At 52.8% G+C, this 22,606-nt stretch overlaps 1 protein-coding gene across 1 annotated transcript in view; it reads right to left on the bottom strand.

Annotated features, from left to right (window-relative positions):
* Positions 1-22,606, bottom strand: part of ELMO2 (engulfment and cell motility 2) — a 39,290-nt gene that overhangs the window by 6,053 nt on the left and 10,631 nt on the right. The window contains exons 2-17 of the mRNA XM_030309467.1: positions 21,553-21,680; positions 21,219-21,259; positions 20,749-20,821; positions 20,360-20,410; positions 16,684-16,865; positions 15,059-15,158; positions 13,854-14,005; positions 11,280-11,358; positions 8,125-8,175; positions 3,719-3,841; positions 3,228-3,362; positions 2,538-2,642; positions 2,352-2,460; positions 1,778-1,914; positions 309-472; positions 110-222 (exon numbers count right to left, since the gene is read on the bottom strand). Of these exons, the coding sequence (XP_030165327.1) occupies positions 110-222; positions 309-472; positions 1,778-1,914; positions 2,352-2,460; positions 2,538-2,642; positions 3,228-3,362; positions 3,719-3,841; positions 8,125-8,175; positions 11,280-11,358; positions 13,854-14,005; positions 15,059-15,158; positions 16,684-16,865; positions 20,360-20,410; positions 20,749-20,821; positions 21,219-21,259; positions 21,553-21,630 (1,693 nt within the window). The 5' untranslated portion in view covers positions 21,631-21,680. The remainder of the gene's footprint in view (positions 1-109; positions 223-308; positions 473-1,777; positions 1,915-2,351; positions 2,461-2,537; positions 2,643-3,227; positions 3,363-3,718; positions 3,842-8,124; positions 8,176-11,279; positions 11,359-13,853; positions 14,006-15,058; positions 15,159-16,683; positions 16,866-20,359; positions 20,411-20,748; positions 20,822-21,218; positions 21,260-21,552; positions 21,681-22,606) is intronic.

Genomic DNA, 22,606 nt, shown 5'->3' with positions numbered 1-22,606 from the left:
TGGGCACACGGAGGGCAAAACGACGACCTGTCCCCTGTCCGGCAGGCTCTCTCCTCAGGGCACTGACTCTGAGCGGTAAGGACCGGCCCAGGGGCCCAGGCCCCCTCACCTTGCCTTCGGCGGTTCCCAATCTTCCGGAAGCTGCTGCCCTCACAGAGACGGTTCAGGCGCTGCTGCTTGATCAGCTCAAGGATCTCGGGCTGGATCTTCTCCCTCAGCTCCCTGGGTGGACACGCACCGGAGCGAGGGGAGGTCACGGGACGGCACGGCTGGTGGCGCCTCCCCCCAGCCCAGCCGGCAGCACTTACACGATCGGCGGGGACTGGAAGTCGTCCTGACTCATCCGCTCGGACTGGCGCAGCCGCAGGATCTCAGAGTAGCTCAGGCTACGCAGTTTGCTCTTGAACTGATCCAAGGAGCTGGGTTTGGAGGGCAAAGCTCGAGTGATCTGCTCTCGAACCACCTGCATGACCTGGAAGGGAAGAAAGGAGGATGGCGTCTGCCTGGGCCCCTCCGGTGAGGGGCCAGGCTGGTTCCGGGCCCCACGGCTCTGCCCCCGCCCCGGAGGCCCTACAGACACCCGCTGGGTGAACAGGAAGGAGTACTGGCTCTCTAAGGCACACCTTCTTAGATGGCCCCTTAGGACAAGTGCCTCATGGTGACAAATGCACAGGTTTTGAAGTGGGAGAGAAATGGGCTGAGATCCTGACCCCATCTCTTAATCTGTTCCTGGAGCAAGTTGCTTACGGTCCGCAGGCCCCCACCCCCACTCATCTTTTATTTTTTTTAACGTTTATTTATTTTTGAGACAGAGAGAGACAGAGCATGAACAGGGGAGGGTCAGAGAGAGAGGGGGACACAGAAGCCGAAGCAGGCTCCAGGCTCTGAGCTGTCAGCACAGAGCCCGATGCGGGGCTTGAACTCACGGACCGCGAGATCATGACCTGAGCCAAAGTCGGACGCTTAACCGACTGAGCCACCCAGGCGCCCCCCCCCCCCATCTTTAAAACATGAGAAAGGAAGGCACATTTTCAGGTATATGCTGCCTGGAGGCGCCATATGGATGCTATATGGACGCACAGCGCCTGGCACACTGAGGTGGGTTCAAAAGATGGGGTATTTCCCTAAAACAACAGGTAAAGAAAAAAAGGGCCATCACACCACACATCCAACAGCTCTGCACTCAGCGGGGCCGAGTCTATAGGGGAAAAGAAGACGAGAGAGAAACAGGGAAATGGTCGTCGCTGGGTGGTGCGATTACAGAGAACGTTCTCCTCTTTATACTTTGACAGTTTTTTACAATGAGATGAGAAGTTTCTAGATTATTCTAACTTCGGGGGGCCCAGCGGTGCGCGACAGAGAGTGGGTACGTGGTGTGCCCCGGGAGTCGGTACCGAGCGGGTAGCCGGACCACGCTCACCACGGAGGTCCGCCCCCACTCTCGCCAATGTTTCCCGCCTACAGAGCCACACCAGTGCCTGTCCATAGTGGGTGTTTGGCAGACCACGGCGATTACTGTCAGGCTTGGCTTCCTGTCCTCCATGGAAGACGGGCGGGGCACGGCCTGGCTCCACTGGGTCAATGAGGGGCCCAGGGCACTGAGGGGCAGGTCCCGGCTCCAGGCCATCGCAGAAGCACAAGTGGAGGGACCCGAGGCGCTCTCGTGCTCCGTCTCGGGACCCAGTGCCGCCGACCAAGCCGGTTTCCCAGCTCAGGGGGTCACAGACCGTCACGCGCCCACCTCAGCCCGTGGGCATCAGAGCTCTGGGACACTGACCTTGTTGAAGTCCTCGGCTGTCGCCCTCATCTCCTTCCAGGTCTTGTTCAACAGCTGGATGCAGATCCCAAAGAGCTCCTCAAACGCCCGGTCATGGGTAAAGAACATCGGGTGGTAGTCGTTGCGGCCCTCGTTTGCTACAGAGGATGAGAAACAGGAGGGTGGAGCTGGGTCCTCCCACTCAGAAATGTTGGATCGCGTGCACCGAGGCCCCAAGGAACAAAACAGAGCAAGGCCAGGGCGAATGAAGAGTGTGAGACGGGCCTTTCTCGACTTCCTTCGCCAGGACGGTTTCTTGGTCTGGCGCTGCCCTCTCAGAGGCTCAGCCAGCCTCACGCACAGGGGCAAACGGATGCTGGTGTAGCTCCGAACACCTTCAAATTACCCGCTCAAACAAGGCAGCAGCCATGATTCCCTTAGACGAGGATAGGACGGATCACAGCTCACACACCGATTACCAGAACTACGCACAGTAATTGTCCAGTCCCATCGACCCCTGACCTTGTAACCTCGAGTCCCCCAAGGCTCCTGAGTTTGGAACGTCTGATAGAAGAGTGAAGCGGCGGGGACTTACGCAGTTCCCCAACCTGCAGGATCTCACAGAGCATCTTGGTGAGCTCAATGGCGCTGCGGCCGAAGGGGCACTCGTGTTTGTCCTCTCGGCTGCTGTTCTCCAAGACGATCTGTGAGGACAGAGGGAGGGGGGATTAGGGAGGCAAGAGATGTAGCAGGGCTGAGCCAGCTGGCCCCCAGCCTTTACCCGGATGTAGGTGTCCTGATGGACTTTAGCCAAGTACAGCATGTTGTCCAAGGCCAGCATTCCAGGAGGAGTCTGGGTAAAGTCCATCGCTGGGTTGATGTGGTTCTGGGGAAATAAAGAGACCCAGTTTGAGACTCGGTAGCCTCACGTGTGCAGAGCCACTGGCGGGGAAGCCCTACTGCCCTCCCCTCGATGACACTAGCTCTTGTGCTCACCTCCTTCCTTCCCGCCATCTCTACGAGACTGGGAGCTCCTGATCCTGACTGTGCGGCCTCATCCCGTCTCCCCAGAGCCCAGCACGCCATGCCCCGAGGAGGCAGGTGCACAGTGAGTATTTAATTGAATGAACTTCATCCTCAGGCTTTGTGTCCCATCACAAAATAGCCACTCTTGCATTTCAAAGAACCTAGCTGCTGCGGTGAGAGGTCCTCTCTTTGTCTACGTGACTGACCTCCTGGGCCCTCCAACAGAGAGATTCGTTCCCCGGGGCCAGATGCTGCACAGAAATGTGTAATCTGCCATCACCAAGGCAAACCAAGCATCAGCCCCCCGCCCCCACCAGCCTCTCGATGTCATCTGTTCCAGGGCCTCCATTATGAAGGGGGGCTTCTCAGGGCTCTGTGAGGGTGGGCCCTCTGACCTCCTATCAGGGGAGAACGCCTACCAAGATCCGTGCTTTGGGAAACTTACTGTAAACCCCAGCATTTTGTAGTCCTTGGTGTACATGGCTTTGCGTTTTTCAGTCCCACTCCCGGGGACGTTGCTAGGGTCAGACTCTGCATCAAATGCGATCCTCCTCAGTTCAAATATAATGTCTCTTTGAGCCTGAGAAGTCAAACAGACAGTCAGCAGGTGAATCAGCTAACCCAGGGAAGCAAGGAAAAGAAAGAGCAGGTTGGACTTTTCTGCACGGAACTCTGGCCCCGATCAATCCCCGAGAAGGCATCACCTCTGCCTTGGCAGGACAGAGGTGGGCTTGGCCCAGAGAGTCACCCAGAGGGAAGCGATCGCAGGGAGGCAGAGCCAGGTTTCCCAGGGCAACACAAGCCATTTCTGCAGACACAATCAAACACCGTCCCTGGCACACAGTAGGTGCTCAATGCATGGCCTAATGGTGGAATGTACCACATCAAACAATACATGATTTAAGCCAGGAGAGCTCTGTCCCACTGAGCACTTACCTGGTCATTGGGGTCCATCTTGGTCATCATCCTTTCTTCCAGAAGGTTAAAGGTCAGGACTTGCAGGACATACAGCTGATGGGCCATCTCAGTTTTGATTGGGCGGTTCCCTCGGATCACATGCTGTAAAAAGTAAAGGCAGGGGGCAGAGGGCTGAACTCATTTTCTTCTGCGGGAGAGTCACATCCATGCTGGTGAAAAAGAAAGTATGCTGGGCAGGGAACAGGGTTTCCCTCTTACACTCAGAACTTAGAGACTTCGTGTTCTGGAAGGGATGGAGCATGAAAGGGCTTGATTCAGGGTGAGATGATTCACTGCAGGCCCAAAGGGCGCAGTCTCTTTCTCTGCATTCCCCTGGGCAGGGAAAGTGGAACCAAGGGTGGAGGCTGTACCCAGCCATGCCAAAGATGAGGGAGGCTACCCAGCTAAGATTACGATGCAGGTCGGGGCGCCTGGGTGGCTCAGTCGGTTGAGCTTCTGACTCCCGGTTTCAGCTCAGGGCATGATCTCACAGTTTGTGAGTTCAAGCCCTTTGCAGGGCTCCGCGCTGACAGTGCGGAGCCTGCGTGGGATTCTCTCTCTGCCCCTCCCCCACTCACACAGACATGCTCTCTCCCTCTCTCAAAATAAGTACGTTAAAACTTATTTAAAAAAAGATTATGAAGTAGGGCTCAGCAGAGGGACTTTCCCCCAGTTGGGCACTCAATCCAAGATGAGGGACAGCGTGTAGAGGACTCCACTCTGTCTTTCTTTAGAAAAACACAATGGTGTGGATGGCCTCACCAAGTACAGGCTTTAGGAAAGGTCATTTTCTTCAAATGGTACGGAGACGCCTCCACAAGGAGGGCACCTAATGCTCCTTGTCTACGCCCAACACTCCCACCACCTTCTCTCCTGTCATTCTCTATATACCCTCCTCCCTATATCCCCTGTGTTCTGTCCTGTCCCCTCTCTTCCCATGACCTCCACCATGCCCTCTCAGTCCATCACTACCTCCCTTCGTCCATCTGACACCCACCCCACTTCTCCTTTCCTCATGCCCCACCTTTTTCTTGCATGGTACCTCTCCCTGTGTCCCTTGGGTTGACCAATGCCTCTTGACGTTCTTGTCTCCTACGGTCCGGCTCTCACTCTCCCAATGGCTGCCCTTTCTCACTCGCTCCCTGTATTTCTCGCTCCTCCTCTGTCTTCCCCGCCGTCTTGAATCCAGATGTTCCTGGTCTCTCCTCACCCAAATGAGACTCCTGCCCGGTTCCCCCCACACGCTACCTCTGTGTCCTCTATGTTCTCTCACTCAGTCTAGCTCCATGTCTCTGGAGCTCTGCTGTCCAATATGGTAGCCCCTCGCCACACGTGTTTCCGTCAGTTAAAATTAATTTGAGGTAAAAATTCCGGTCTTTGGTCACACCAGCCCCATTTTAAGCTCGACGGGTATATGTGGCTAGTGGCTACCACCCAATGAGAAGAGTAGGTATAAAACAGTGCCATTAGCACCGAAAGTCCTAGCAGACGGCACTGCTCTAGAGTTCCGTAACTCGAGAGCCTACTCTGGCTCGGGATCAATGTCTTAGGCCTGTGATGTCCATTGAACACTGGAAACACGGCTGGTCCAAACTGAGATGTGCCGTGAATGTAAAATGTACGCTAGATCTCAGCGCCTTAGCGTGAAAAAAGAAAAAAAATATTTCGTTAGTCGTTTTCTATCGATCACACGTTGAACGCATAGTATTTTGGATATATTGGGTTAAACCGAATCTACCGCTGAAACTGACTTCCCGTATTACTTTGTTAATGCTGCGACTACAGCATTTAAAACGAAATCAGTGGCTCTCACTGTCATTTCTACGTGACGGCACTGCTCTAGACTTCCTCTCCCCGGCATGTGACTCCCGGGTGCTCTTCATTCCTCTAGATCTGCCCAGCTCAACGCAGCAGCCACAAGCCACGTGTGGGTGTTTTAACTGAAATTTTAGAAGATGACAAATTTGGCTCCCCAGTCACAACTAGACACGTTGCCGGGGCTCAGTAGCCACACGCGGCTAGTGGCCACCATTCCGGACGGCACGTTCATGCTGCGCAAGGTTCTGCGGACGGCGCTGCTCCTGACCTCTCACTGGAGCGAGTGCCGAGGCCCCCACCTCCTCCGAGCAGGGGCTGTCTGCGGCTGTCTCCAGCTCCTGGGCTCTCGGCTCAGGCTCAGTGCTCACCTCCATCCCAAACTGACTGCCGCTCCTCCTTCTCCAACCTGAGCTACCCGCCCACCCCCGCCAGTGTCTCATCGCGCAGGGTCCCCTTGGTCCCCTCCTCACGTCTTGTTTTGCCCCTCTCCGAGCCTCTTCTCTTCTCTGTGTCCCCTCCCTCTGCCGCTCCAATTCCTCCCTACCCTACCTGGCTCTCCGTCTTCCTTCCTCCTCTCCTCTCTCCATAATTCATAAAACCACTTTGAGAAGAGGCTAAAGATAATGTGATACGGTTCTCATTCACTTTAATCCCCCTTTCTCAAACTTAGAGACATCACAGCGGGAAGGTAATCACTCCAGCCAGCAACGGGCTTACGCAAGTACAGCCCCAGTCTGAGGAGTCAGTTTCAGAGCTTTTACCTGCAGTCTTATTTGACTGCTGAGTAAATTGAGGCTTACGCTCTCTGGCCTGACTCAGTGAGCTCCTTGGACTTCAGCGAGCACGCATTAACTGTTTTGTAGAGGACCACTGAAGTCCTGAGTCTTCACCCTGAATTGTCTTCTATAGTGGAATCTTCGCTTGTCCCAAGGTTTGTCCAGAAATGAGCTGAACTAATCCTACTCTGGTAATTAACAAGCCTCGAGATTCATTAAATTTCCGTCAGAAGGCGACCCTCGCTCCCACGCATGCAGAGGATGGCGTCCAACACAGCTGCTCAGGAATGTGGACAAGCACGCGTGGGACCCGTGCACGCCGCATCCCTCGCAGGCAGCGGGCCGGAGCGTCGTCCCTCCTGCCCGAGTCCCTCCGTGGCGGTGGGGCCACGACCAGGGAAACGGCCAGCAGGCAGGAGCTGGTTCTGCAAGGTGAAGTCTGGCGGGCTGTTCAGAGCAGCCGATCGCTCAACTCTGCAAGTGCTCAGAGCTCACTTCTTGAATCCTCTCACCTTTGGATCCTGTTCACGGGTAAGAGAACCCGCTGTGAGCGGGGTGCTTACCGAGCGCCAGGCACCCTGCTAAGAGCTGTATATATATATGAGCTCGTTCAGGCCTCACATCCAGACGAGCAAATCAAAGTAAATCGAAGTTAAGTGAATTGCTCAAGATCACAGATTGCTTAATGGTAGAGGGGAGGCTGGGGACTCTGAAGTTCACGCTCAGAATTATCAAGCCTTTCACACCTGACTTCTGATTTCTCATTTTATTCCCTTCACTGTGGTCTGGTTTTCCCTTGGTTTTGACAACTGATAAAATGGCCTCCCTTGCACCCAGATCCTCGGCTCACTTCCCCAGTTCCCACCCCCACCCCCAGCCAGCTCTCTCTCACCCACATCCCTGCGTGGGAACAGGGAGTCAGCCCTCTTTCCAGATGCCTCCCTCCTCACCACCTCCCCCTCTACTCTCCTCCCTCATATACCCCCACGAAACATACACACCTGCTAGTGTGAGGTTTCTAAATGCCAGCCTGGTTATGTCACCATCCCAATTAAACCCTTCAACTCTGCTTGGGAAAAAGACTAAGGCCCTACTCGATCCGGTCTCTGCTCGCTCTCCACGTGTCTGCTCCTTGCCCCACCCTCTACCCCATGGCACAGTCCTTCTAGGTTCCAGCCAATTCCAGCCACTCCCAGCTGGATTTCCTTTCCTTCCTGGACGAATGATGGAGCCTCAGCCTCAGGACGTCATTCCTCCAGAGGCTTCCTGACACCTCCTGCAAGGCAGGCGGTGCTCCTCCTCCTGAAATCCCCAGACCATGGAGCTCCAAGGAACCAGTGGCCACACACTGCTAGAGCACCATCCCTACTGGAGCGGAAGATCTCTGGGAGCAAACACACCACACTGTCTCGTTCATCCCAAGCGGTGCCCCACACAACTCAGGTCTGATGGATGTTAGCTGAAAGAATCCCTTTCCTCTTTGGGGCCTATTTTGACACATTCCTTCTGGAAAAAAATTTGGAATTGCAGGGCAACAAACCGTGTAGCTGGCTGGCCTTAGGACCTCCTTAGAGGCTCTGTAATTCCTGGTGGGACAGCCTCCTAGAGACAACTCCGCTTGCAGAGGATTATAAGAAAAAGCTTCCCAGCTTAACATGGGCTTATTCGCACCTACCCGTTGGTTCCCCGAGTGCCATCCCACTCGATAGTAATTTCACTAATGACACCATCACAGTAACAGTAATACTTGCTATCGCTAGTAACAAAACACAGCTTGTTGTGGGAACTTACATTCAGGATTATGGAGCGAAGGTGCTTCTGTGCAAATGCATTGGCCATATCCTATTGAGAAAAACAAGCAAATGTAAGGCACGATGGCACGCGCCCAGCTGTGACAACTATCGAGAGGAAAGTGGCATTGGAGCTCTGCGGGTTTTTCTCTTAAATTTTTTTCTCCTTTCGAATAAAAAGTGGGCAAATGGAAAGAATCCATGGACCCACCCAACATCTTTTATACTCTGAAAAAATTCCCTTGTGTTTTTTTTTTCCCTCTGGGAATGTAAACGGAGCCACACAGGGTGTCCCTCCCCGATGGCACAATCAACCACATCGTCTTCAAAGAGGAACAAAGACTGCTTCAGGACAAGACACTTGTGTTACGAGGATGCCGGGCAATGGACAATGCGTACGGAGCACAGAGCAGCGTGATGGTTCCCATGCACCGTTCCAGGCAGACACCCACCACCGGCCGGATGGGCCTCCTCCAAGCTGAGGAAAGGGCTTCGGTCCCAGCGCCCCCCTCGGGCCCCCCAGTGCCGCACCAGCTGGTGGAGCCGGGGAGCGGATTTTCTGGAACAGTGAGTAGTCTGTGACTCACTTCTGACTGCTTTGGAGAAGAGCGTGCTGGTGCTTTTGGGTAATTTCTCATAATAGGGTCACCTTTTTTATTATATTTGGTTCAGATTCCGACAGGAACACTTTATTTATTTGGCACGCTTGGGAAATAAAGTACCCTCCATAAATGAGTCTTCCGGGGAGCGAAGCCTTAAGGGTCCTTTCAGGACCTTACTGGGACCGTTCTTAAGCAAATCCTCTGAAAATATATACGTTTCTTTATTTTTGAAGGGACTGCAGCGATTATAATTTAATCACTGCCAAGGACTGGGCTCAACAAAAAGAACAGCGTGTTGTGACTCCGTAATAGCCCAAGGAGCTCTTGAATGTGCCGCTCTTTCCCCCTAAACAAAAATGGTCCCAGCTTACTGTGCTTTTAATCTTTCTGACAGCTCTTCATAATTCTTCTGTCTCTTCCTTCCAATCTCGGCCATCACTTCTTAGCACGTTAATTAGTATGACTTCACTTTCTAAACTGCTGCCTTAATTTAATTTTATGGATAACTCTGAATCACCGGGCCTGAGGGAGCTGTCACGCCTCTCCCACGGAGCGGTGTCTGTGAGGGTCTCATTTTTCTCGGAGCTGAAAGGCCTTTTGCTCTCGCTTCTCCATTTCTAGCCATATTCCAAATGGCTGATGCTGCCAGGGACATTAAGCTGTACTTTGCTTCCCCTGAGCACACACGCTGGCTGGCAGAGGAGAAGGTGGCCTAGAAGCTTCTCTGGTGGCTAGAGGAGGTCGGCTTGAGATTCGGCCTTGCTGTGGACAACTCACAAAGCGGGTAAGTGGCAGTGGTCTGCTCTCAGAACGTAACGGCCCCACACCCAAAGCTCCTCTGCGGTGCTGGGGCAAAGCGCTCATTCTCAGCCTCGTACAGCCGACCTCTAAAGCTCCCTCTAGCCAAGAAGCGAGCAGGCAAATTCCCTTCTGTCAACTGTCTTAAACCCTGTCAGATTCCTACGGTCTAGGACGCATCCAGGGCGACGTGGATTTATCTTCACTCTCTGCTGTACCAAGCTGGAAGGCGACACGTCCATGGGATCATCTCGGTGAAAGTCTCAGGCTATTTCCGAATCTGATATCCCCAGGCTGACCCACAAACTCACGGAAAGGCAGGTTACAAAGGGAAGACTGGGCAGCATTCCCTAGGGCGGACATCCCCTCACTCCTGCACGTGACGCTAATCTCCAGCACTTCCCGGAGTGTTCTGACGAACGGGATCTACAGCACCCAGAACTCTGGGTCTCACGGTTTCCTGAGCACCTGCACCAGAACGTGAGGTTCTTGCCCAGCTCTGACCTCCCCACCTGGAAGAGGGCTGGGGCCCCTTCCACGAAGCAGCACTACTTACAGTGACAGGTAGGTCTAGAGGGTTAAGGTGCTTGTCCTGCCGGCAGAAAGCAAAAAGCACAGAGAGAAGCAGATGGGAGAATGAGCTCACATTCAAAACTGGACTAGGAAGGAAGAGAATAACAGAGCAAAGCCATCCAAGAAAGACGAGGACAGACGGAACCACGGACGCTCCGGCTCCTCCCACTGGAACCCACCAGGAGCTCAGTGCCTGAACCCACGTGGATTTCAACTTTACAGAGCCCATGGTGTTGACAGAGAATTTTAAAGTCTTGTATACACCACTTGGGCTTTTACCAGCTGCCATCTAGAGTGTCAGTGTTGGAAGGGCCCTTAGCGATCACTTAATCTGGCCCTTTCATTTACAGAAAGAGCAACAGAGACCCAGAGGTTAAAGCACCTGCCCGGCCCAGAAGAGCACCTAGCCTCAGGGCCCTGGACTCAGGTCAGTGCTCGTTCCCCGCCCAGCTGATTCCTGGTTTCCTCACTTGTAAGACAGGGGTCTTGTTTCTTCTCCTCACATCCCCGTGAAGTCAACGGGGCAGATGTTGCCGCTCCCAGGTTACAGATGAGGAAACTGGGGTTCAGAGAAGCAGAGTGATTTGCATTATGTCACACAGCTAACGAGCAGGGGAAGAAAGCAGCTTAGAATCTGGGCCAGAGGCCTTCATACATGAAACTTTGTGCGAAGTCCCCCCGCTCCCGCCCCCCTGCCTTGCTTCCTTAAGTAAGGGTCTCCGTGGACTTGACAGTGATGCCTGGAAGGTCTCCTCCCCCTTCTTCTTGACCCTCTAAGCCAGGGTCAGCAACTAAGACCAAACTGGGCTTGTCCCCTAGTTGTGTATCTAAGGTCTTTCTGGAAGACACCACACTCATTTGCTTTCCTATTGTCTGAGGCTACTTTGGCTATGACGACAAAGTGGGACAGCTGCCACGCAGACCATCGGCCCACAGAGCAAGAAATATTTACTCTCGGGCCCTTTAGAGGAGAAAGTTTGCAGGCCCCTGCTCTGACGTGAGACCCGCGGGGTCCCCTTCTAGTTCTTCCCTGGAACTAGGGGGCCTGACACACAGCGACAGGAGCAAGGGACTCTTGGGGGAAATGGCTGCATTTCTGCTCTCCGTGCAGCGAAGGGTAGGTGGGTGACAACTCCTCTCCTGGAAGAGCCCAGATGAAAAGCTTGAAAAGACAGCCACAGACCTGTCGCTTGTCCTCAGGAGCCTTCAGGAAAAGCGCGTTAATCAGTGCAATGGCGTAGGTCTGAATCTCCTGGTTGGAGCTGTGCCGGTGGAGAAAGAAGGCAGAGGGACATTAGAAGACGGACCAGCGAGAGCCCCGTGGGGCGTTTACAGCAGTCGCTTGTAGATGGTCATCAAATAATCGTCTGGGGTGAAGCCTCAAAAGCCTCGAAAGTGGGCATACTCTGTGACCCGGCCACTCCACTAATAGCAATTTATCCAAAGACAGGAATCAGAGAGTTGGGCAAAGTGTTTCATTCAAGTACTGTTAAAAAAAAGAAAGAATGGTAAATAATCCAAATGTTCACAGTCACAACTCTGTTTATACACATTCAAGCCGTAAGTCATCAATAAAAATCACGTCGGGAAGGTTCTTCACCTGGGACTCGGGGATGAGTCTGGAGTGTCTGCAAACCCTAGAAATGGTGCAGAAATTATTCCATGCGGTTGGTTGACTATGTGTTATTTTCTCCAAGGAGGTGAGAGTCTATAACTGTTACTGAATTTTCAAAGGCATATGGCATGCAAAAAAGATTTAGAACCACCAAGACTCTTTAACGTGGGGAAACGTTCAAGAGATATTATTTCATAAGAACGTCAAGGTACACACAGTATGTGTAGTAAGCTCCCAGTTTTGTTAACAAAAACATACACAGAAAAAAAGACGAGCAGGGCAGTTAATTTAACGTGAACAGTAGTTATGTCTGCAGGTGGGAAAATGGGAAAAGGATTGACTCTTTGTGCTCCTCCCTATTTTCAAAGTCTTCAACTACAAATTTATTTCATTTTGTTTATTTTTTATTTTGGGGGGAGAGAGAGAGAGGACGCGCACGAGCCGGGGAGGGGCAGAGGGAGAGAGAGACTCTTAAGCAGGCTCCACGTTCGCACAGAGCCCAACGCACGGCCCAATCCCATGACCCTGGGATCATGATCTGAGCCAAAACCAAGTCGGATGCTCAACCAGCTGAGCCGCCCAGGCGCCCCTAAACTTATTTCATTTTAGTACGAATGAATTAAAGACAACCGTTCTCTGGAATCTTATAATCCAAGCACTTGGCAAAATGTCTCCAAGGGCCGCACTGGGGATGCATTCCGTGGCTCTCTTCTTAGACGGGCTAACAGACTTCCTGCTCAGGTGGGGTGGGTGGGTGGGGGCATCCTGGAGGTCTCACGGAGGGCACTAAGTATCTCTCAGCCCCAACAGCAGAGGACATAATTTCTGATAGTAGCTATGGGCTGAAAATATTCACGGACTGACCCCTGAGAAATGCCATTGTCCTCTATCATCCTTGGGTACACAACTGGGTCATTCCTGATTCAGAAACAAAGAAACAGGTAAGTCTGATGTCAGGAAAATCAGAACTCTCCATCTGGAGTTTATAATGTTCCCTTCACTTCAAACAACCTTTTGGCTTTGGGGTATGAAAACAGAGACTGAAGAATTCCTTAGAAGTGACAAGGAGAAATCGGGGCTGTTGGCGGGAGGGTGGGGTGGGTACAGGTTGGGAGCACAGCTGAATGAAGACAAGGCTGCTATAAATAAGCAAAGCTGGGAGCTCTGGCTTCCCCAGGCCTGACAGGTCTTTCTGTTGGCACTCTGTCCATGCCCAAAAGGCTAAAAGGGAACAAAGGAGTCAATAGTATCACCACCTTGTTTTGGGGAGTCCAGCCCCCTTAAATAGGGTTAAAGTGAAGTACAAAGAATGGGGAGGAGAGGAACAGGGCTCCAAAGGGCTCATCTGTCTTCTGGTTTTACCATTTGACAAAATGGCCTGGAATGGGATAAGCTTCTTCAAAAACAAACAAGAACAAAAAACTCCTGAATTATATACCCATCCTATGCTGGCCACTACGCTAGACCTTTTAACCCTTTTGAGCCTCACAAGTCTGAGTAATGGAGAGGGTGAACCCCAGCCTGGACCTGAGGAAACAGAGACCAGATGGGACAAGGTGACATGTGGAAGGCAGAGACCTAGTTAGGACACAGTGGAGCCGGGATCTGAATGGGAAGCCCGAACTCGTGTCCTATACAATAGTTTTTGCTACCCTCCCCCCGGCCCCACACACACAGCATACTGCTAGTTTGCTAAGCGTTCATTCTCAAGTATTAATTGACTTCTCCTTAAACCAAAGCAAGGGATCCAAAAAGGACTGGTCCCTCTTTCCAGAGAGCTCAAAGCTTAAAATGGGAGGCGGATAACAAAAACAGGGGATTTTCTATATAATTCTCATAGGTGCAAACAGAGACTATTTGGCCCAAAGAGGAGAGAGCATCTAATTCTGTCTGGGACACGGCGGTACAGAGAGGCCGGGAAAACTTCCCTTCAGCCTGAGGGACAAGGGGCGCCGCGGAGGATTGCGGCAGGAGCGTGACATGATCAGGGCCCGATCCCGGGAGCGTTCCCATAGTGTGAAAGTGCTGACGAATGAGTGAACAAGCAGGCCAGTGGTTTGGAACACAAGCAAAGGGGTAGGGCTGGGAGACCTACGGAGAATAAGAGGCGAGAAGGGGGCCGGGGCGGGGTCTCTTACTCACACCTGGAGGTGAGAGATGAGCTGTCCCACGGTGATTTCCTCTGCTATCTTCTGGTACAGGCTCTGGCTGTTCAAGACCATGCTCTCCAGGATGGCCAGGGACCTCTGAAGGATTGACACGTCCACCATGGGCTGGCTCACGTACCCTGCAATCTACAGCCAGCGAGGGCCAGATCAGTCAGGGAGCCCGGGGCCCAAGCGTGCCGGGCGACTCGAGTCTCTGAGGTTAGCCCACGAAGGCTCTCCTTCCTTCCATACCGGGCCACTGTCCCCATGTGGACAGCGGTGTCTGTTTTATTGTCCCTAGGCATGGACAATTCAAATTCAAACAACAGCTTCCAGTCAACTGTGTTTCCTCAAAATCTAAGGGCTCGATCCTTTGTTTTCAAAATGAGGGTTCAGGCATGGGAAAGCTGAGTGGAGAAAGAACAGGATCTTACTGAAATCGGGAACTCCTTTAATCGCCATGGGCCCTTCTCCTGACACACACACTGTGCCCCTACACACACACAGGCCGGCAGAGGCTCAAGAGGCAGGAAGCCCTCAAAGTCTTGTAAGCTCATCACTCCCCGTTATTCTCAACCTCCATTATAATGTCTTCGACACGTGCCCATTTCACTTTTGCCTAACAATCTCTGGCATCGGGAAATTCCCAATGTCCCAAGCCAACGACAGGTGTGATTCTAGGTCAGCAGATACATTACTCATTGGTTTTAGTTCACTTTTTGGAAGTGACACTGCCCCTCCCTACAGAACAAAGGAAAGCAAAAGTATGCCCTCCCAGGCACCCAGGTCGATCTGACAACCCGAGCAGGTTGCCTTGCAGACCCGCCGGCAGAAGGCAGACTGAACCACAAGGCGGACGACATGAACATGTGTCTCCAAAGAGAAGGGAGCGCGCAGGGAGCAGGTCAGAGACGCCGGGCTCGTACTGGCTGACCGGCTGGTGTCGTCCCAGGTCTCATTGACAACCCTGTCCCGCTTTGGCCACCTCCAGTTCTGGGAGCCCGTTTCCATCTTCGAGGGCAATGAAGGAATTCTCTCAGGAGCGCCAGGAAGGCCCGAGCGTGAGGATAAAAAAAACGGGCCTTGGGGATAGAGAGCCGACCGCCAGCAGCACGGCGATCTCGCCGGCATCTCTCCGTGAACCTAGAGGACCAGCGGCCACTGAGGGGGGCGGGGAAGACAGAAAGCCGGAGGCCTCACCTGCTTGATGAAGGTGATGGAAACCATGTCCCAGGAGACAATGCCATGGTCCATGAGCTCTAAGAAGGCGGTCAAGGTGAATGCCAGCATCTCACTGTAGCTGAGACATCAACAACACACACACAAAATAATACAAAGATTCAGAACCAGGGAACACAGGTGTGACGGCAGCCGCAACAGGGACGGATCCCGGCGTTAGCACCACACCAGGGGTCAGGTGGTATGGCTGCGAGTGCCTGCGTGCGTGCCTTGGCAGGTGTGCAGCAGGTTCTGTCCAGGTGTCCGTCCGTCTCTGGGAAGGGCCCTGCGGGTCAGGCTCTCCTTCCCCGTACTGCCTCATCTCAGGGAAACACAATCACTCATCCATTTCCCAACCCGAGAAAGCCATCAGACCTTTGTCAACCCCAACACTTGGCGGGGGTACCCAAGGGAGCCCACAGCCCATGTCCAAGGCCAAGAGGGGGCAGAGTGCAGGACAGGGAGTACAAACTTCAGACATGGGTTCAATCCTGGTCAACTATTTACTAACTGTGCACATTTTACCTTTCCAAACTTGAAATTCCTCCTCTGTAAAACTGCATTGGTCTCACAGCGTTAACATCACAGGGCTGTGGCGAGGGCAAGATGACAAGGTATGCGAAGCCCTTACCGCAGTGCTGGAGGAGGACGGGGATTACAATGTCTTCTCTCCTGTGTCCCTCCTCTTTCTACACACGACCCTTTATACATCTGTACGGTGCTCTCGATTTAACAAACGCTGTTCCCAATGGCGAGGCACGTTCGGACCCATTAATTCCTCGTGACAAGACGGCAATGGAAGCAGCATCTCCGTTTTAAAGAGGAGGAAACCAAGGCCAGCCAAATGCCGTACTCCCGGCAGACTGCGGAAGTCCTGGGCCAGCGCTGATGGCAGCGGAAGGCTTCAGGATTTCAGTGCAGCTGCAAAATCGGAGACTTAAGACAAACACCCATGATTAGCTGCTTGGTTTGGCTGAAAATTTCAATAGCTGATCCATCGGCTGAGAGATTTCTGACTCCCTCTCTGCCAGCTGAGGCACCACGGGCCTAGACGGCTAACTAAACACCTGTTCGTTCCCTGCTGCTCACGGCGCGGTTCCCCACCACTCCCATCCTAGCAGGGAGATGGAAAATTGCGGAGCTTCGTCTCCCCGTGACAATGGGTGGGGGGAGATGGCGAACACAGAGGAAGGCCTGTGTGTGTGCACGTGTGTGTAAGTGGGGAGGTGACTGGAAAGGGGAGAGAGGAAGCAGGGGGTGATTACGAACAGACGCCTGTTCTGGTCAATAATGGACAGTCTGCTCACTAGCCTCCCCCAGGCCAATCATTTTCCATAAATTAACAGGTTTGTCGTGAACCGACTTCTCTCTTCCTGACTCCTGAAGCCCCTGTTCTCGCTCCTTCGCGGCATCTGTGAGAGCCCAGCTAGACTACGAGACTGAGGACCGTGACGCTGCATTCCTCTGTGCAGACCCTAGTGCTTGGCACGCTGCTCTGCACACACAAGGTGCCCAGTAAGTTCAAGAGGCTCGGTGGAGATGAGGGAAGGATGCCCCGCCGAGCGTAGAGTCTCTGAAATCCCGAGCAAGAACCCAGTAATACTCACTGGGACAAGAGCTTGGTTCCACTCTCCACAAGCCGCGTCAGCACCACGATGCCGTCCATGTTGATGAACTCAGTGGCGAAGGTCACGTCGGCAGAGAGCTTGGCCAGCTCCTTCATGGCATCCAGCCGGGCCTCCATGTTGGACGACTGGGTCCTCTCCATCAGCTGGCGTGCAGCCCGGGACTACGAGACCAGAGACAAGATGTGTGCCATCTGGTCCTCACGGCAGGTTACCGCTCTGTAAGTAGCTCATGAAGGCCTTTCTGTGGCCATCCAGCCCGAGGCAGACCCTGTTGTTGACACTGTCTAGGAGTTGCTTACTACATGCTTATTGGATCAATCAGGAAATTACCAGTATGCCAAGACCGATCTGTAGTTACGGGTATCCTTTCTGTAGCACTCTGGTCTATGGATTACAAAAACTTCCCACTGAAGGACTACAAGAGACACTGAGGAGACAACAGTCGCCACCTCTGGCAGACAGAGAAACAGATATTGGCTCAACAGAGGGAAGTTTTCTATTAATTTAAGCCGTCAGCCAGTAGACGACGTTGTCTCTTGATGTAATGAGCTCTCAGTCACCAAAAGCAATCAAGGAGAATCTGGACAACCGGCTGGCCAAGATGCCACACAAGGGATTCTTGCATTGATGGAGGATTTAATCTGATGATCCCCTTTAAGGTCCCTTTCAATCTGAAAATGTGGTAAGCCTGACGATTTTTTTTTTTTTTTTAACCTTCTCTGTAAGTCCGTATCATTGTTCTTCAAAACTGACAGTCCTGGGGAAACTTTAAGAGTATCAAGGAGCTGGAAGCTTTCAAAATAGCTTTTTCAAGGTGATGGCTGGTGACTAAGCTTTCTCCTAGCCCACCAACTCTTCCCAGCAGGTTGCTTGCCTCCTTTCTACAAGCTTCGGCCATAAGCCCTTCCCCAGTGTTCGCTGGTCCTTCCTCTTGCTGAACTTACTAGCTTTATAGTCAGTGCCTTGCAAGTGACCGATTCGTCATTCTTGATTTTTTGTGTGCTAATTCATATTCTCAGCTGGAATGGAAGAGCCTGGAGAGCAAAATGCTCTTGGGGTCTTTACAGTGCTAAGCAAGTGACCGCAGCCCGGCTCCTGCTGCTGGCAAAGAGTCAGGCCGGTTCACCTCTCTCCCCTCTGCCGTTCCTCTTTTATTCTTACAAAGATGGCCCTAGAGCAGCACACGGCTCTCAAGGACACAGAAATCCTCCACACTCTCCATAGCGGAGAAGGCGCACGCCACGAGAAAAGGTCACAGGATAGAACAACTTGAAGAACACTGGTCTGCATCACACTTAGAAACTCCCAACTCCAAATGTTAACGTTCCTCCTGAGACAGCGTTTCTGGGCCGCTGCCTCCTGCTCCAGAGAGATGTACTCCCGAGAAAGTCAACTAGTCTGCGCGGGAGGTCTGTAAAACGCTTCAGCACGTCTGCGAAAGCAACTCCCGGGCTGTCACGTTAAGCTAGCAGAGCTAAGGGGGGAAATGAAGTCCTTAAGATGAGAAGAGTTCGGGAAGGGGGGGCGGGGGAGCAGGAGAACGTGCTGGTGAGAATACTGGCAGGGAGTCAGAGAGCCCTGGGTTTGAGGGGCATCTCCGCCACGTTTTTATCTGTGTGACAAGCGGCAAGTCGTTTAACCTAAGCCCCAGTTTGCCCATCTGCAAAATGGGGCTGCCAGGAGTGCCCATCTCATCGGGTGTCTGTCGAGGTTAAATGATAGCACGTATGTAAAGCGCTCAGCAGAATGCCGGCATTCCGGAACCCTTAGCTGTTACTACTCGCTTTTCTGCGCAGACAGACCCGTCTCGTCCCTCACCAAGAAAACACGTGTCATCATGCCCTTAATTTTCTGGCAGCCCTTCTCCACCTAAGCGACCCCCATGCCTGACTGTCCTCCTTGGGGACTGAGCAGTCGAAAATCGCTCCACCTGGGCTTTGGATTCCTCCTGTCCTGACCCAGTAAGGTCCCGGTCTGTTTGCACCATCGACCTTCCTCTCCCATCTTAGCTTATTCTCGGAGACACATAAAAAAAATTGCACCAGCAGTTAGCAACTGTAAAGGGTGGAGGAGGCGGGAAACTAGGTAGATGAGGGACAGGGCGGGGAGGGAGACCTTTCACTGCATCTTTGTCAAAGTTTTTGATTTTTGAAACACATGAATGTTTTACCCCTTTAAGAAGTTTGTTTTTTTTTTAATGTTCATTTATTTTTAAGACAGAGACAGAGGGAAGGGCAGAGTGGGGGAGGGGCAGAGACGGAGGGAGACACAGAATCTGAAGCAGGTTCCAGGCTCCGAGCTGTCAGCACAGAGCCCGATGAAGGGCTCAAAGCCACAAACCGTGAGATCATGACCTGAGCTGAAGTCGGACGCTTAACCGACTGAGCCACCCAGGGCCCCCGTCTTACTCCCTTTTCAACAGCATTCTCTTTTGGGCTGCACATCCCCGAGTTCTTGCCTTCTGTGTCTACTTCCTCTTATGACCGAGCTTCCTGACAGCGCGGTAAAGTCACGGACCTCACTCTGCTGCCACTGCAGTCTGTCTGTCACCCATCACCCCACCAAAACCGTCTTCGCAGAGGCCACCAGGGAACAGATCAACAAACGGCTTCCCAGATCAACAAACGGCTTTTCTGTTCCCGGTTTTCTTGCGCTCTGCTCACTGCAGACCATACCTTCCTCTGTCCCGACACTCCCTGCCCTCAGCTCCTAAGCCACTTCCTGCTCCTGGTTTTCTCTCTGCCCTTCTGGTTGCTCCCTTGGTTGCCTTTAAGGGCCACTCTGGCAGGAGTCGGGGAGTCACCTCAAATTCTCCCTTTTCCTTCCATATCCGGGATGTCACCACATCCCCTGGTTCACCTCTAAATATTTCTCATGCCTGTCCTTCCGTCTCCACTGTCACTTGCCTTCACGGGCTCATTAGCTTCTTAAAGATTCCTCCTACCACCAACCTTCCTTTTTTAGCCCATCTTTCACACTGTCACTAAAGTGATCTTCCTAAAATATAAATCTAAACATAATGTACCTTCCTGCTCAAAGTCTTTCAATGTCCCCACGTTCCCTTTCTGCATAAAGTCCAAACCCATGAGTAGGCCATCCGAGACCCCTGCCATCCGGGACCCTTCCAGGTCTGGCGCTCCCCTGGCTGCTGCGGGCCCTCTGCCACCCAGCACCCCCGCCTTCCCCAAAGCACATCTCTCTGCTCGGGATACTTTTCATTTTCTTCTTTCTCCAGCTGATTCTTGCTTATCCTTCAACATCTGCGCTAAGCTTCCCCCTTCCCTGGGAAGGTTTTCTGGGAATCCTTAGGCTGAGCCAGGCGGTCCCTTTCTGAGTCCCCCACAGCTCCCTAAGCAACTTTCTGTCAAGATGTTTAAGAGAGGCCTTTGGTTGTTTACTCCCAACAAGGCTGTGAAAGCAAAGATGGACTTTTTTTTTTTTTTTTTTTTAAAGTAACATCCACCCAATACTGGGCTTGAACTCACAACCCTGAGATTAAGAGTCGGCTGCTCCACTGACTGAGCCAGCCAAGCGTCCCTCAAAGATTGACTTTCTAAGCTCTGTAGTCTTGGTTGCTGGAAAAGAGTCTGGCCTAAGGTGGGTGCTCATCTAATGTGTTAAATAAACGTCCCCCTGAGAAGAGCCGAATACCTACCGGGGAGATAGCCAGCTGTAAGATGGTCCCATTCTTAATATCACTGCGCGTCTGGGTAGCAAAGAGGAAAAAAGAGTAGCTGAGATAAAATATTAAAATTGTGCAGGCCAGCTGAATCAACGAGAACTTGCTGTCATTTTAAAGTAGTCGTAACTGAGCCTCTTTGGCCAGGCCTCCTTCCGCGTGCTTCTTGCCCGAGAACTCACACCCCCTCCGTGTGCCCCGAGCCCTCAGGATGTAGAAGCCACGGTTTTCCAGCCACTAGAGGAAGCAGGGGCTGGCGCGTCCCCAATAAGCAGAAGCTGCCCGCAGGTCGGCCAGGCCGACAGTGCCACCTCCCTGGGTGGCTCGCTTCCGAGTGAGGCCTGACTTGCTGCTTCGGCACTGACCTGCTCCGTGATGTAGAGCTGGGGGCCGTCTGCATAACGGAGGGTGTAATACTCCGGGTTTGGCAAGGACCACCTGTGTAAGAAACACACAGTACAGACACTGGGCCCTCCCTCCAGGCCTGGCTAGAGGCTGCACGTGTTCATTTCCAGCCCAGCCGCTCAAGGGCTTGGGCGGCCTGTTTGGAGGATGGGGGGATCCCACGGGTTCAGGCGGAGATGCTGAAAAAGCAACTTGCATAAAGATGGGCACCGCGAAAAGGTGGTGTGCGCAATTCGGGGCGGGCCTCGCACCCCGCCAGGACCTCGGGCAGGACATTCTTGGGCTTAAAGGAGGAAAAAAGATTTAGGGGAGCTCTTAGGGACATCCTCCTCAGCTACTTCCTTTGTAACACAATGATCCACAAAAGCCCCATTCCGGGGACGCAACTAACTGGAGACTCCTCTCAAGGTCTGGCAGTGTTCCTACTCACCCGTCACAAACTTCTTTGATGATGGATGCCAGAGGCCGTTTCTGAAAGAGAGAGAGAGATCTTTCACCAGCAACCACATGCTATTCACGCCAAGGTTCTGATGAGGGGCTGCTAAGAAGGATCAACCTGGGCCTTCGTGTGGACTGCCTCCCGGAGAGGAAGCCTCTCCCAAGCCGGGACCAATCTTCCACAGGGCAGGGCGGGACAGGCCTTGACGTTCGTGTTGCTGGTTCTTACTCCTGATGCCAACGGCCCCCACCCCCGAAGACACCCTCTGCCATGCACTTCCCAGATCCTGCTCCCCGCATCTCTGCTTCTCATTTCAGGAGCTTACCTGGTCGATTTCAAGGAGCTGAGCATTAGCACCTGGCCATTCAATGGCTACTTTGACAATGTCTGATGGTGGTGGCATGGTTCCCAATGGGCCCTGTTTCTCCAAGAAACACACACAAACACAGCCGCCTGGAGACAAAGAATCAGAAAGAAGGAAAGAGTCAGAGAGTTTGCCTTCGTTTTCCACTCCTTAGATATTTTGGAGAATCAGAAGACAGATAGTGTCCAAAGTGACATACCGAACTACTTGGTTGGAATGTTTCTATATCACACCGTAACCTCTCCTTGGGCTTTCTGTCTCTTTAGATTAAATCAGCAAGTAGAAACGGGACAAAGCCTATCCATCAACTGCGGATCAGCCGGGAGCAAGATCTGCCGATGTGACACCTTGGTCTAAGGGTCAGGAGGACTGTGTGGTAGGAGGATGAATTTACTGCAAAATGCCGGCCTTGGGACCTTGAGAGGGAGAAGCATAGGCTCTGAGACAGATAAGAATAGACAGAGCCTGTTCTCGGTCGAGTGGTTAGCTGAGCGGAGCCAGCCCTTGTGTCTGCAGCCATCCTAGGAAGGCCCCCGGTGTCGGCACGGCCCGGCCACACACCCTCTCGCCTCGTCTCTAGTTTCTGCTGCCACTCCTTCCCCCTCAAAGGACACAGTGTGGAGCCTCCTCTGCGTGGGATGACGCAGAGTTCAGAAAACGGGGAAGAGAACTGGGACAGGAAATGCTATTTTAGTCCCTACTGCCAAGGGCAAGGGCTGCTGAGAGCCCAAGCGTGGGGCGGTGAGGACAGCCTCACACAAGGGCCGGTCTCTAGGAGGACGAGGCTCCGGAAGTACCTCTGACCCCCCTCCCCCATGTGTCTCCAAAATGAAGGAAAACGAATCATTTTGAACAGGTCTGGAAGATGGGCCCATGTGACCGGTATCCTAGGCAACTGCCAGCTTAGTGGTGCTCCAAGCAGTAAAGCATTTTCTCTCCAAGGTCTGATGAAGGGAAGTCACTCGACTGATGGGTTATTTCCACGTATATTTACATTCCTCACCTACAGGTTCAG

Source organism: Lynx canadensis, chromosome A3 (genome assembly GCF_007474595.2).
Source record: "Lynx canadensis isolate LIC74 chromosome A3, mLynCan4.pri.v2, whole genome shotgun sequence".
NCBI classification, from domain to species: Eukaryota; Metazoa; Chordata; class Mammalia; order Carnivora; family Felidae; genus Lynx; species Lynx canadensis.
Note: the sequence above shows the minus strand (reverse complement) of the source record. Positions and strands in the feature narration are given on the sequence as shown.